General features: G+C 33.3%; 1 protein-coding gene across 1 annotated transcript; it reads right to left on the bottom strand.

The window, feature by feature from the left end:
- Positions 1–8,801: 8,801 nt before the first annotated feature.
- LOC144999950 (Outer arm dynein light chain 1 protein) lies at positions 8,802–11,834 on the bottom strand. Its single transcript, XM_078959095.1, has 4 exons — positions 11,363–11,834; positions 9,993–11,208; positions 9,756–9,902; positions 8,802–9,458 (listed from the first exon to the last, which is right to left on the bottom strand). The coding sequence occupies exons 1-4, from the start codon at positions 11,414–11,416 to the stop codon at positions 8,953–8,955; spliced, it is 1,923 nt and encodes a 640-aa protein (XP_078815221.1). The 5' UTR covers positions 11,417–11,834; the 3' UTR covers positions 8,802–8,952.
- Between the last annotated feature and the right edge of the window lie 1,979 nt (positions 11,835–13,813).

The following is a 13,813-nucleotide window of genomic DNA, read 5'->3' as shown; positions in this document are numbered from 1 at the left end:
TGTTATTATTTATATATATACACAAGGGATTAGATGATGAAGAGAATCTTATGGTTGTTGTGTTTGATTTTCTTGATCATATTTTGATATTAATGTTATATATATAACTTAATAACTTAATACCTAATAGTTTTGTTTTAATGAAAGAAAATTTAATTTATTTTAATATAAACATACTTATTTCTTAAAAATATATAATGAATTTAGATGAGAATAAATTTATATGTAGACCAGGAAGTCATGTTCATATATGTAATATTTATATATGAAAAACTTTTTAGGAAGTTCAAATAAATAAAAGGAAAAGAGAATTTGATTTTGAATGTATTTATTGATGTTTGATATACATTATAGTTTATTAAGTATATGAGAATAAATGTTGATATAAAATCAAGTGAATAAATTAACATTGATTATTAAATACATAAACATTATGACAAAAAAATAAGTATTTACGACAATAATGTGACATAAACGATAAAAGTGGTCCAGTGGGTTCAACTTAGTACATATGCATGTGAATCACGACGTACCATACGAATTACATGCGTTTTTATTTTATAGTATTATGCACTAAAAAAATTACGTAGTTCAAAGATATATATTTAAATTCAAATTACATTGTTAAAAAGGCTGTAAAAACGTTTTAAAAATATTTAAAAAGTTTCAAAAAACATTTGTAAAAATATAAAATAATACTTAAAATAGTTGTAACATAAGTTTAAAATGGCTATAAAAAGCTACAAAAAGTCTAAAAAGTTACAAAAAGCCATAAAAATGTTTAGAAAAAAAACTGAAAAAAAAAAGTAAATTTGTAAAAAAAAAAACTTTGGGGTAATTTTGTAAAAAAAAACCAAATTCATAACAAATATTAAAAATTAATATAAAAATATAAATGGAAAAAGATATAATTTAAAAATAACTTCATTACTTTTTTATTTAATAAATTAGATTTGTTGACTATTTAAATACAATAAAAATAATTTATTTTCCATGAAACAGTGTTAATCCTTTAATATTTGATATACATCACATATTATTAAATATATGAATGTAAATGTTTATATAAAATCAATAAAGTAACATTATTAAATACGTAGCATTATGCCAAAAAATAAGCATTTGTGACATTAGTGTGACATAAACGATAAAAGTGGTCCACGGGTTTAACTTTGTACAATATTGCATGTGAGTAAGCCGTACATGCACTTTTATTTTAAACCAATTGGGCTGGAAAACTAGATAAAATATTAAGAAATTATATGCTAATAAAAATAATATATAAAAATTATGTTCTTTTGCACAAACTAGTAAAAAAACATGGGTTTCGTTCCAGGTTGGTATTTTTTTTAAAAATATTTTTTTTCAATTAGGGCATCGTATTTTGAAAGGTTTATTTTTACCTATAGTAACAACGTTCTTACACAGTGCTACAAATACTTTATTTGATATCTATTGCTATCATTGGTAATTAAATATATGTGTTGTTATTTGAGAAAATAAGACAGTATAGTAGAATATTGAAGATGGGGCAATCAAAAGCGGCAACTCCACAAACTAATGTGACAAAAAAACTTGAGGTGTCACATTTGGTAAATGTCAGGGACCAAAATTGGGAAACTCTTGAACCCTTTGTGGCTAGCAATAGAGAATATCGAAGCTGGGGGATCAAAAGTGTCAACTCCACAAACTAATGTGCTAAAAAGTTGAGGAGTGACCAAAAGTGGTAAAGTGTTAAAACTTTGAAAAAGTTGAAGAAGGACCAAAAGTGACAAAGCATTGAAACTTTTGTAGCATAACTTAGAATAACATAAAATATAATGGATTTGTGTAACATCTCAGTTTCCATGTAATTACACTTTTTACCCTTATTATGAAAAATGTTTGCAAAATGGCACCATATGGCACTTAAATAAAACACGTGGGCTGATAGCATATGTTGGGTGTACGTTCGGTACACTGGGTGTACACGGTGGAAGGCTAAACCCTAATTTTTAGGGTTTGAACCTATTTAAACACCCTTAACTCTTAAGACATTCTTCATTCACCAACCTCCATCCTTATTTTTGTACCTAAAAAACCCTAATCCATTTTATAAGCATCCTTGAGCTATTAGTGTGTGTTTTGGTGTTCTTAGAGGAAGGGGAAGGAAATGAGAACATCTTGGAAGATTGAAGCAACCTTGGATCTAGAAGTTTTGCACCCTTCTCCATCTCCAGAAGGTATAAAGTTTATACCTTGATACTTATACTGTTAGATCTAGCTTGTATGATGCTATTATGTGCTTTTTGTCCTTAAACTATTTATTGAGTATGGAATGCTCTAGGCCAAATGGGTTGTCCTTTTGGACGTTTTGCAATGTATAGAGTCATAAAAGTATAACCTTGGTCCATTATTCCCTTCCATGCAAATGCTAGAAAGCTTAAGAGCTTAAGACAAGTTATGGTTTTGGTGTTGGGCATTTTCTAGACATGCAAAATCATAAAGATGGAAACTTTTTGCTTTGGAATGATATTTGAGGGCTAGATCTGCATTTGGACGAAAGGACTTAATGAAATAAGCACTTAATGGGAAAGTCACCATTTGGCCGCGTACGTTGGGCGTACTTCTAAGTACGCCGCGCGTACTCCCTTGGGAGTCAGATCTGGATCTTGAGTATGCTAAGCGTACATGCTGAGTATGTTGGGAGTACTTAGCCTGAGTCAACTTGGTTGACTTTTTGACCTATGACCTTTGACCAGATTTTGACCAAGTTTGACCTAAAGGTATTTTGGGTATTTTGAGTTGTGATTGAGTTTGGTCACTATTCGATGTATAGGTGACTGGTAGAGTTGATTTTCGAAGCAGTGTCCTGTTTAGTTATCTTTTCAGAATGAGATATGAGTTTTCCTCACTGTACTTATGGGTCAAAGGCACCAATACCGACACACTATATTGTAATGATATGTTAGACCTGGTTTATGGGATGCTATTATGTTGTAGTGATCTGTTAGATTTGTATCATGATATATAAGATGTTGTTATGTTGTGGTGGTCTGTTAGACTTGTATCTTGGTATATAAGATGTTGCTATGCGGTAGTGATCTATAGATCTGCCTATTGTCTGTTTATATGTTTTATCTGTTGCATATGTCGACATAGTATAGTCTTGGGTTGAGGCTTTACTGCTATGTGTGTGAGCTAATAGAACGGGGCAATCCATCCCGATGACTATGTACTCGAGGGTATACCAGTCAGATGACTGATTAGACCTCTCTGTATAGTGGCATTCCAGTTCAATGATTGATTAGGTCGAGGGGTAATCCAACCCGATGGTTGTGGACCCGAAGGTATTCCGGTCTGATGACTGATTTGACCCAGCATGCATGGTTTTATATGTTATATATGTTGTGTGTGGTGCCTTGGGGGAACTCACTAGGCGTTAGCTAACAATTTCAATTTATTGTTTCAGGTACTTTAGACAATTGTGGAAAGCAAATGTGTGATCGTGCACATCCTCTTGGTTATATGATTTTGGATTTTAGGATTCTATGATTGTGAATATTATTCTTGGAAACAATGTTTTGTAAACAATTGTAGTTATTGGATTGTTTTTGCAAAAATGAAAATTTTACTATGATTTTTAGGTGGTTACAGTTTGCTACGTTGTTGCATGCCATAAGTTGAATTGAGACCATACACTTTTGTAGCAACTTGAAACCCCTTCTACATCTAGCATCCCATTTCAACTGATAGAAATTGTACTCATGTTCCAAGTCGTTATCTATATGTAGGAATAATTGTTTATTCAAACAGAACCACATTTTGAAATCCTTAGCGTCATATGCACAATTTTAGAAAAGCAAACGTGGACCAAACGTTCGTGCGCAGCTTCACGGTCTCTATTTTTTTTGTTTCCATTCTCATTATTTGAACAAAATTTTGCTTTATTTGATGGACAATGTTTGCTACTAACTGAACGGATATCGTCATTTAAAGAAGATGAATAATAATATGTCTCTAATGTATATGAAATATAGTCACATGTTGTGTAAAAGGAAGTAAATTGTTATGGTATTTATAAAGGTTTTTGGGATGATATTTACTAGTTATGAGATCCATGTATTATATGAATTAATTTAAAAAAAAGTTAAATATAAATGTCAAAATATTTAAGAACTTTGAATTTATAAGAAAATAAGAAAAATAATGTTTTATTATAATGAAAATGTTTTTTATTTTTTAAATTTAAACAAATAATTTAAATAAAGAAAAGAAACTAATGAACTTTAATTTTGCGAATTTTGAAATTAAAATGTAAGTTTATTAGTGAAATTAATATCAATTTATTACTACATTTATTGCAATTATTATATTAAAATAGTATACGAAATTTAATAAAATAGAAAAACTTATTAATTTAGCAAATTGAATGAAAGTGTAACAAGTGTCAAAAAAAAATTCATTTATTAGAGAGAATGTATTAAGAAGGTCGCATCTTATGTAAATTAGATTAATAAATAAAATATTGATTTTTTTAAGAAAATGTCTATAATATACATTTTGGGTTTATTTTCAAGAAAATAGTCAAAAAAGAAAAAAAAGACCAAAACAAAATAGGCACATTTATTATAGGCCATCATGTGTGGTAGTCATTTCTTACCCCTCTAGTCTCTTGCTAATTGAGGCTTTCTATTTATAAAATTATTTACCGGTTTAAAAAAAAACATGTGAAAGTCATGGTAGCTTCCATATATTTTAACCAAACTTAATCATGACTAAATCGTAATGAAGTGTTATTAACAAGATCCTATTGTCTAACATCAAGGCGATCCATGTTATTTTTTATTGTCGAGAGTACTGAACCATTTAATCTTGAAGGTTGAAATACATGCATAGGGTTTAAGAAAATGATAATCTTCGATAACATATAATTAAACATAAAACATTTTGTAGAGATACATATGAATTTTACTTATAAATAACGTGAGATAGAATGATATGAAATTGTTATGGTTTTATGTTATGTAAGTTTTATGATAGTGGAAGGTGGGGTATTAGATGTATCACTAAAAAAATCTAAAAGCTCATATAAAACATTCTTATTTATTTATCTATTTCCTCCTTAAATGACAACTTATAGTACATGTATGAAATTCATAGTCAGTGTCTCAATTAATATTCTAAAGTGTAAATCCAAGATAATGATGATATTTGGACAATTCAAAATGTATCATTCTTTGAAGCTAAACAAGTATGGCTTTCCCACCACCAAATTCCGAGTATATTTTTAATGGATAGCCTTGTTCAAAGAAGAACAATGAAAAAAAAATCATGTCAAACGAAGTGAGTATGTGAAATTTACGAAGTATCAAAGTTTTTTTTTTTTTTCTTTTATATTTTACCGAGTACCATAATTTGGAGCTAAATAAATATGAATTTCCGACCTTGATAGTAGGAGTGTGATATAACCATTGATAAAAAAAAAACATAAGGAAAACAAATTAAAGAGAATCACGCTTTGTATGAAAGAGTTGTAAATGTTTAGGATGCGTTTAGTTGCGGAAAAATGGGTCGTTTTCCGGAAAATTTTTCCAAGAAAAATGAGAATTTTGAAAACGCGTTTAGTTCGTCTATTTTTCTAAATTTTTCACGGAAAATGAAAATTTTCTGTTTTCTAAAATTACAAAAAACTTGGAAAATTTTGGAAAACTGATAATCATTGTTTTCCATATTTTTCTAATTCCAAAATTTTTCTATAAACACACACCCACTTCACCCCATCCACTTCTACCTACCCCCACCTTAACACCCCCCACCCCCCCACACACACACCCGCACACACACACACACCAACCCACAAACATACACACATACATACCCTCACACACACACACACCCCAACCCACACACACACACACACCAACCCATACACACACACCCACCCACAAACACACACACACACACTTACATACATACCCCCACACACACACCCACCCGCACACACACACCAACCCACACACACATACATACCCATCCACACACACACACACCCACAAACACACACATACATACCCACCCACCCCCACACACCCACCAACATACACACACACACCAACCCACACACACACACCCACCCATAAGCACACACACACACACCCCCACACACACCAACCCACAAACACACACACATACATACCCACCCATACACACACACACCAACCTCCACACACACATACATACCCACACACCCACACCTACCCCCACCCCCACCCCCACCGACACACACACCCACCAACATACACACGCACACACCAACCCACACACACACACACATACCCACCCATACACACACACACACCAACCTCCACACACACATACATACCCACACACCCACACCTACCCCCACCCCCACCCCCACCGACACACACACCCACCAACATACACACGCACACACCAACCCACACACACACACACACACCCACCCACAAACACACACACACACATACCAACCCACAAACACACATACACATACATACCCACCCATACACACACCCACACCTACCCCACCCTCACCCTCACAGACACACACACCTACACACACAAACCTACACCTACCCCCACAAACACACATACACACACAAACACACACTCGCACCCCCACCCACCCAACACCACCACAACAATCACCGCCCTACCATCACCATCACCACCACCACTAACCCGTCACTAGCACCACCACCATCACCACCACTGATAAAATTGACGCCGCCACCACCATCACCTGTCATCACCACCACCGCCGCCGACCCGTTACCGTCACCGCCCCCACCCACACCCTACCACCACTACCGTTTTTTAAAAATAAAAACCGATAGAAAAATAGACATCTAAACACGTTTTCTAATTTTTAAAAACTGAAAATGAAAAATGAATAAGTTTAACTAAACGCGTTCTCTAAAATTTTCAATGAAAAATGAAAACGGAAAATGAAAATTGAAAAGGGAAAACAAAAAACAGAAAATGATTTTTTTTTTTTTCCCGTAACTAAACGCAACCTTAGGGTGCGTTTAGTTGCGGAAAAATGTGCCGTTTTCTGGAAAAAAAATTCAAGAAAAATGAGAATTTTGAAAACGCGTTTAGTTCGTTTATTTTTCTAAATTTTTCACGGAAAATGAAAATTTTCCGTTTTCTAAAATTACAAAGAAGTTGGAAATTTTTGAAAAACCAATAATCATTGTTTTTCATATTTTTTAATTCCAAATTTTTTCTAAAAATATAAACACACACCCACTCCCACCTTATCCACCTCTACCCACCCACCCCCCACACACACATACATACCCCCCCCCCCCACACACACACACATACATACCCACCCACCCATACACACCCACAAACACACACATACACATACATACATACCCACCCACCCACCCACACACACACATACATACCCACCAACGCACCCACACACACAAACACACTCACACACATACCCACCCACACTCCCACAAACACACACTCCCACACACACAAACCCACACCTACCCCCACCCCCACCCTCACAGACACACACACCCACACACATACACAAACTCACACCTACCCCCACCGCCACCTTCACAGACACACACACCCGCAGACACACAAACCTACATCTACCCCCACAAACATATATACACACACAAACACACACTTGCACCCCCACCCACCCAACACTATCACGACAATCATCGACCTACTATCACCACCACCACCACCACTAACCCGTCACTAGTACCACCACCACCGCTGCCGCCGCCATCACCACCACTGACATAATTGCTGCCGCCACCACCATCGCCTGTCATCATCACCACCGCCCCCACCCATACCGTACCACCGCTACCGTTTTCTAAAAATGAAAACCGATAGAAAAATACACATCTAAACAAGTTTTCTAATTTTCTAAAACTGAAAATGAAAAATGAATAAGTTTAACTAAACGTGTTTTCTAAAATTTTCAATGAAAAATAAAAACGGAAAACGAAATCGAAAAGGGAAAACAAAAAATGGAAAATGAAAATTGTTTTTCCGTAACTAAACCCAGCCTTAAAGTTATGAAAAATTGGATTTTTGCAGCCTCATTTGTAAATGTTTATGGATTTTTTTGGGCTATTTTTCTGATTTAGAACTATTTTATGGTAATTGTCATTTTTTTTACTAAAATAAACCCGATGCTATCGTTAATGGTGCATCTCCTATACAGGTTTTTGTTGAATATGTGTAATCAAAGAAATTTCTTTTTCAAGTTTTGAAACTTTGAGAGTGTTAAAAGATTGGATACGAGTTCCACAAATAACAATAGATTTTTTATATTTTCAACAACGTATTTGCATTTTCAAACAAATATTGATAGTAAGATTAGGTGTTTGCTTGTTAGTAAATATACTATATAATGGGGAAAGGTATCATATAAAAGAAACATGTTAAAGAAAGTAATGGTTTTATGAATATATTCTTTTTATTATATTATATAATATAAAAGAAATGATGTTAAAAATTACAACTTAACCATTAAGAAAACCCAAAACATAAGACCCTTCACTAAGAAAACCCAAAACACACGACCCTTCAACAAGAAACATCATTAACCATTTCATTGATTATCAAGTAACTTTTTTAAAAAGGTTAATGACTTGATAGGATAATAGGTCTTGTTTAAGTTGATAATCAATGAAATATTAATCATATGTTCTTTGTTACTAATGATTTTTGGTTCTCTTTAAAACCGAATATTATCGGTTTTCCCCAATCCCGACATCATGAAACCCTAGAAACATTTTGAATATATATACTTATTAGTGGAAAATAAACGAAACATCTATCTTTCCCTCTCCAATTATCTAAATCTTTTTCAAAACAACCATGAATTATTCACATTTCACAATCCAAAACATACAAAAAGCTCGACCAATCTCCGATCATCATTTACTTTGTAGACCGGTGGTGACCCCTAGGTGGTTTCGCCCCATGCCGCCCACTTCCTTTCTGACCACCACCACCACCACCACCACCCCGATGCCTGCTAAACGAGGAAGACGATCCAACACTTCCAATTCTCTTCACAGATCTTCTCCGACCACTCAAACTACCATTCCCAAGTGCGGCTTTCACAAGAGCTTCTCTAGCAACTTCCCTCGCCTTTTGTGGATTCACTGGCTGTTTGTTAAGGTACGCTAGTTTTGGAAGAAGCCCACAAAGTGTTTTTCTCATTTGATCATCACTCATATTGCTTTGACTTGGGTTCCCCAATAGATTCAAAGCTTGCAAGGAGTTATAATTTGCCACAAGTTGTCCAAGTGCTTTTGATGTTGTTATTTTGTTGAAGCTCAAGTCCACAATCGTTAGCTTCCTCAGCCTATGTAGCCCCTCCACATTGCTTATCTTGTTTCCCGCGAGGTACAACTCCTTAATCAATGTACAATTCGATAACCCTAAAAACATGCATAATTATTATTATTAACAAATAACAACCTACTTTCATTTCTTTCTATTGCAACATTGTTTTTTCAATTCTATTTTTTTTTATTGACAGGGTCTGGTAACAGGTTGAGTCTGACTCTGTCAGATTCAGACTGATTGATACCACAATTAGAAGCATCTGATTCGGTCTTATAGCCTCCTATATGTATTTGACTATCAAGAAATATTTGTTTTATAAAATCTATCGAATTATAGCATTTTACTTTTAATGAAAGTATATTGCTATTTCTTGGATTAAATGAACTTACCTTGTCCGATTCGTGAAATCCGGTTGTAGCTCAAATCAAGAATCCTCAAACGTGTTAGCTCTCGAAGGCCTTCAATGGCAGTGATCTTGTTTCTTGAAATATCAAGAATGTGAAGACCCTTTGGTAGGGACCCTGGTGTTATATGAACTGCAAGAACATTAAAAAAGATTAACTATAAGATGATATAAGGAACTAAAATAAATTTTTTGGATGGATAATGGAGTATGATTTATAAACCTATTGAATTCCCAGATAAGTTGACTGATCGGAGAGATGAAAATCCTGAAATTGTTGGGATCACTTTTAATCCTATACCAGAAATGTAAGCGACTGTTGAAGAAGAATTTAAAGACTGTATCACTCTGTTCGCGTATGCAATCTCTTCAGGAAGATCGTTGTTTCTGGATGTCGCTGGTGCTTTTCCGTTTTCCGGCGAGGGTGGAAAGGTAATTTCATTATCTTCTTCTTCTTCTTCTTCGTTACCAGGCTCTGTTGGAATTTCCTGAACCCATTCATCTACTCTCGTCAATGACGATGATGGTGATCCCGCCGGAAACGCCATCCACTGGTTCTGAGGCCAGAAACCAGAGCCTTGATGAAACGAATTCCACCGGAGATCTCCGTTGCTGACCTTTTCTGATTTTGGAAGCCTTGATTTTGAATCTTCGAGTCGTCTGTTTGGTTCCAGATCCGATGAGTATCCACCTTGTTGATTGGTTAGAAGAAGCATGCTTTGAACGCCTTTAATCGGTTCATGAAGATTCCGGTGACTCCACAACAACAACTTCCACCATAACTTTCTGCTTTTCGATGGTAAGATCTGACTCGAAGAACACTTTCGTAAAATCACTTTATCTGCGCTGTAATTACTCGTTACCGAAACAGGGCTTATACAACCGTCTCCTAATTTCTGCAAATCTTCAAACGACTCGCAAGGAGCGATCCGATTCATCGTCAATACCCTTTTCGTTTCTAGATTCGAACACGATCGTTTCAGCTTCGGAGACGCTAAAAATGGCGTTTTAGAAGCTCCAGGATCACTTAAATGTCCGTCTTTATCCATCTCTATATCCGATGAATTGTTTTGATGATAATCGATATTCGTGTCTCTGTATTCTTCTGGTTCTTGAATCGGCGTTTTACAGATGGAAATTTCGCAGTTGCGATGGTGATCGGAGTGAAAATAATCCATTTCGTGTTCATCTTCCCCTTCATATGCTTCTTCTTCTTCTTCTTCCTCTTCCTCTTCCTCTTCTTCTTGAAGCTGAGCTTTTACAGGGCTTTCATGGCTGACAACCTTCACGTTGCAGGTTGAAGTCTTTGGTACAGAGAAGGGTACATCTACGCTGAAAGTTGACTTTGACTTTGACTTTTGGTCAACTTCCTTTATATCTATAGGCTTCCCCAAGTGTTGTAATTTCACTTGCATAATTTTATTATTATCATTCTCCTCCTAAGAACACAAAGAACATACACAAAGTCAAGAAAAGTCAAAACTATAGTCAAATTACAGAATCTAGATTGAATCCTACCAAGAAAACGATGATTATATATTAAAACACAATTTAATCTCAACAAAAATAAGATTTGAATAAATAAAATCTAACCTTGTTTTTCTGATTCCTCCCTGTTAATGAAGGAAAGCAACAGATAATCGGCATGGATTTTTATTGAAAGAGAGAAAGAGAGAGAGCAATTAAACAATAAAAAGAATCCCAGAAGAAAAAAAGACTTATGTTTGATGGAGGAATAAATTCGATATAGAATCAATCAATATTAGCCATAATCGATTGGCAATTGGCGAAGAAGAGATAGAGGTATTCGTGAATATGGTGAAAAGAGAAAAAGACGGTTGCCGGAGATTGAAAAAGCGGTGGTTTCAGACGCGTCGCCGCCAAGTCTTTTGGAAGAATAACCAGGGTTCACCACCGTGACGGCGGCCAGAGTGATGAATAATTAGAGCTTCTGTGGAGAAGCTTGCCAGCTGCGGTGGTGGTGTACGTTGTGGGAGCGGTGGTTTAGGGCGGAAGAAACAATGAGAAGTGATTCATCATATATGAAGGGAGGACACGATGGCCCACTTGTGTGTATAATGACGGAACTAAGTATTTGATGTGATAAGTTCATTAACCAACGATTTATTCGTGCATTATTCGAAAATATGTTTTTATAGATAAATAGCAAGCATACAATTTTTGTTTTCTGAAATTTATCTAATCTATCTGATATCTTTACAACAAATTGCAAATATCAATTAGCAAGTTAATAAAAAAAAGGATTTTCTAATATGTATCTACGGGGACATATAAGAAGTATTAATTAATTACAATTATTATCATTAAATGTTAAACACATTAATTATAAAAAATATTACCATAATTAAATATAAAATTCATTAATAATCTCTATAGTTAATGCATTTCATATTTAATTATGGTAATAATTGTAATTAATTAATACTTCTTATATGTGCCCTTAAGACAGATATTAGAAAATCCCAATAAAAAATATAACGTATAATAACTGAATTTAATGAATATATAAAATTATAAAGTATAGTAAATTGTAAAAACACTATTCAAATTTGATATTTGATATGTTCAAAAAACACCACGTACAAAAAACACCAATAAACTACATCTTTTGTTGAAATTTCACATTGTGGTAATCGATATTTACATATAAAAATCAATTAAGGAAAAAAAAAAAGAGAAAATGATGTTTTTTGAACGATTTTGATTATTTATAAGTGATTTTCCATTAAAAGTAACAGGAAAAAAAGGCAATTGTCATCTTACTAAAAGTAGGATGAGTTGAGTGATATATATTCATATTTGTACTTAGTATTAAGTAATATGAAAATGTATTTTAAAATATCTAAAGAAAACAAAATTTTATGACCGAAAACATGTCATTTCTGATATATTTGGGATTGAGATAAAGTTATATTATTATGTAGATAAAAAGAGGAGACCTTCTCAATGGTATATTATGATTATAGAGTAGTACATAACATAAGTTATGGTAGAAAATCAAAAAATAAAAATAAAATATTCTAATGTGTGATATGTATGTCCTAATGTCCGAATGAAATAGATTTATATCGTTATATAAGATAAAATGGCATTATCTCAATAGTATATCTGAATTTTTATCGAGTATTATGTAATAAAAATTGGTGTAGAGAAACTGAGTAAATAACTTAAATAAATTATAAGAAAAATAATAATAATAGTAAATTAATAAATATTAAATGAAAATATATCATTTCTTATTTCTTATGTATGTTAGATTGAAATACATTTATACTATGCAGATAAAAGATAAGATATCGTATCTATATCAAATATTACCTAATACAATTATGATAAAGAACAGAATAAACATCTTAAATAATATAATAATATGTTCTTCAACTACAAACAGTAATAAAATAATAATTTTTTTTACACTTGTTCAACGTAATCTAGTAGGTTAATATATTAAAGTGATTATATGTTAACAAGCGTAAAATATATAGAAAAGGGAAAAATAAAAACAATATTCATCCACAACTTTAAATTTAATATTGATTTTCTCAGTGAAAACAATTATTCTCTGTTTCTTAAGTCCAAAATACGTTATCAGCCAATCGGTTTTATATACAAGGTTATCTTTTCTCAATAAGATAAAAATACTAAAGCTATATATTATTATATTTATCCGTTAAGAATATATTGTAACAAATTTAAAGATTATTATCATGGTTAAATGTCAGGAGCATAATCCAAAAAAATTGTACGCGCATCGTACACGGCTCTCGAACGTTTGATTAATTGATATGATTCTCTTTTTGTTTATTAAAATATGGAATTGTTATTAATTGTTTTTCGGTTGTTAAATTTATTTCTCTTGTTTTTCATGAAGCATGGCGGTTTATCGATAAAAAAAAAAACGAAAAACATATTTCATTTGTAATTCCACGACTTAAAATAAAATAGGTGTCGTAAACCGGATAATCGAATTTTGTTTTAAAATGATATCATATGACACGATAATTTTTATCCAAGATACTTTAG

This window comes from Lactuca saligna, chromosome 6 (genome assembly GCF_052625555.1).
Source record: "Lactuca saligna cultivar CGN05327 chromosome 6, ASM5262555v1, whole genome shotgun sequence".
NCBI lineage: Eukaryota > Viridiplantae > Streptophyta > Magnoliopsida > Asterales > Asteraceae > Lactuca > Lactuca saligna.
This window is presented reverse-complemented; position numbering and strand designations above follow the sequence as displayed.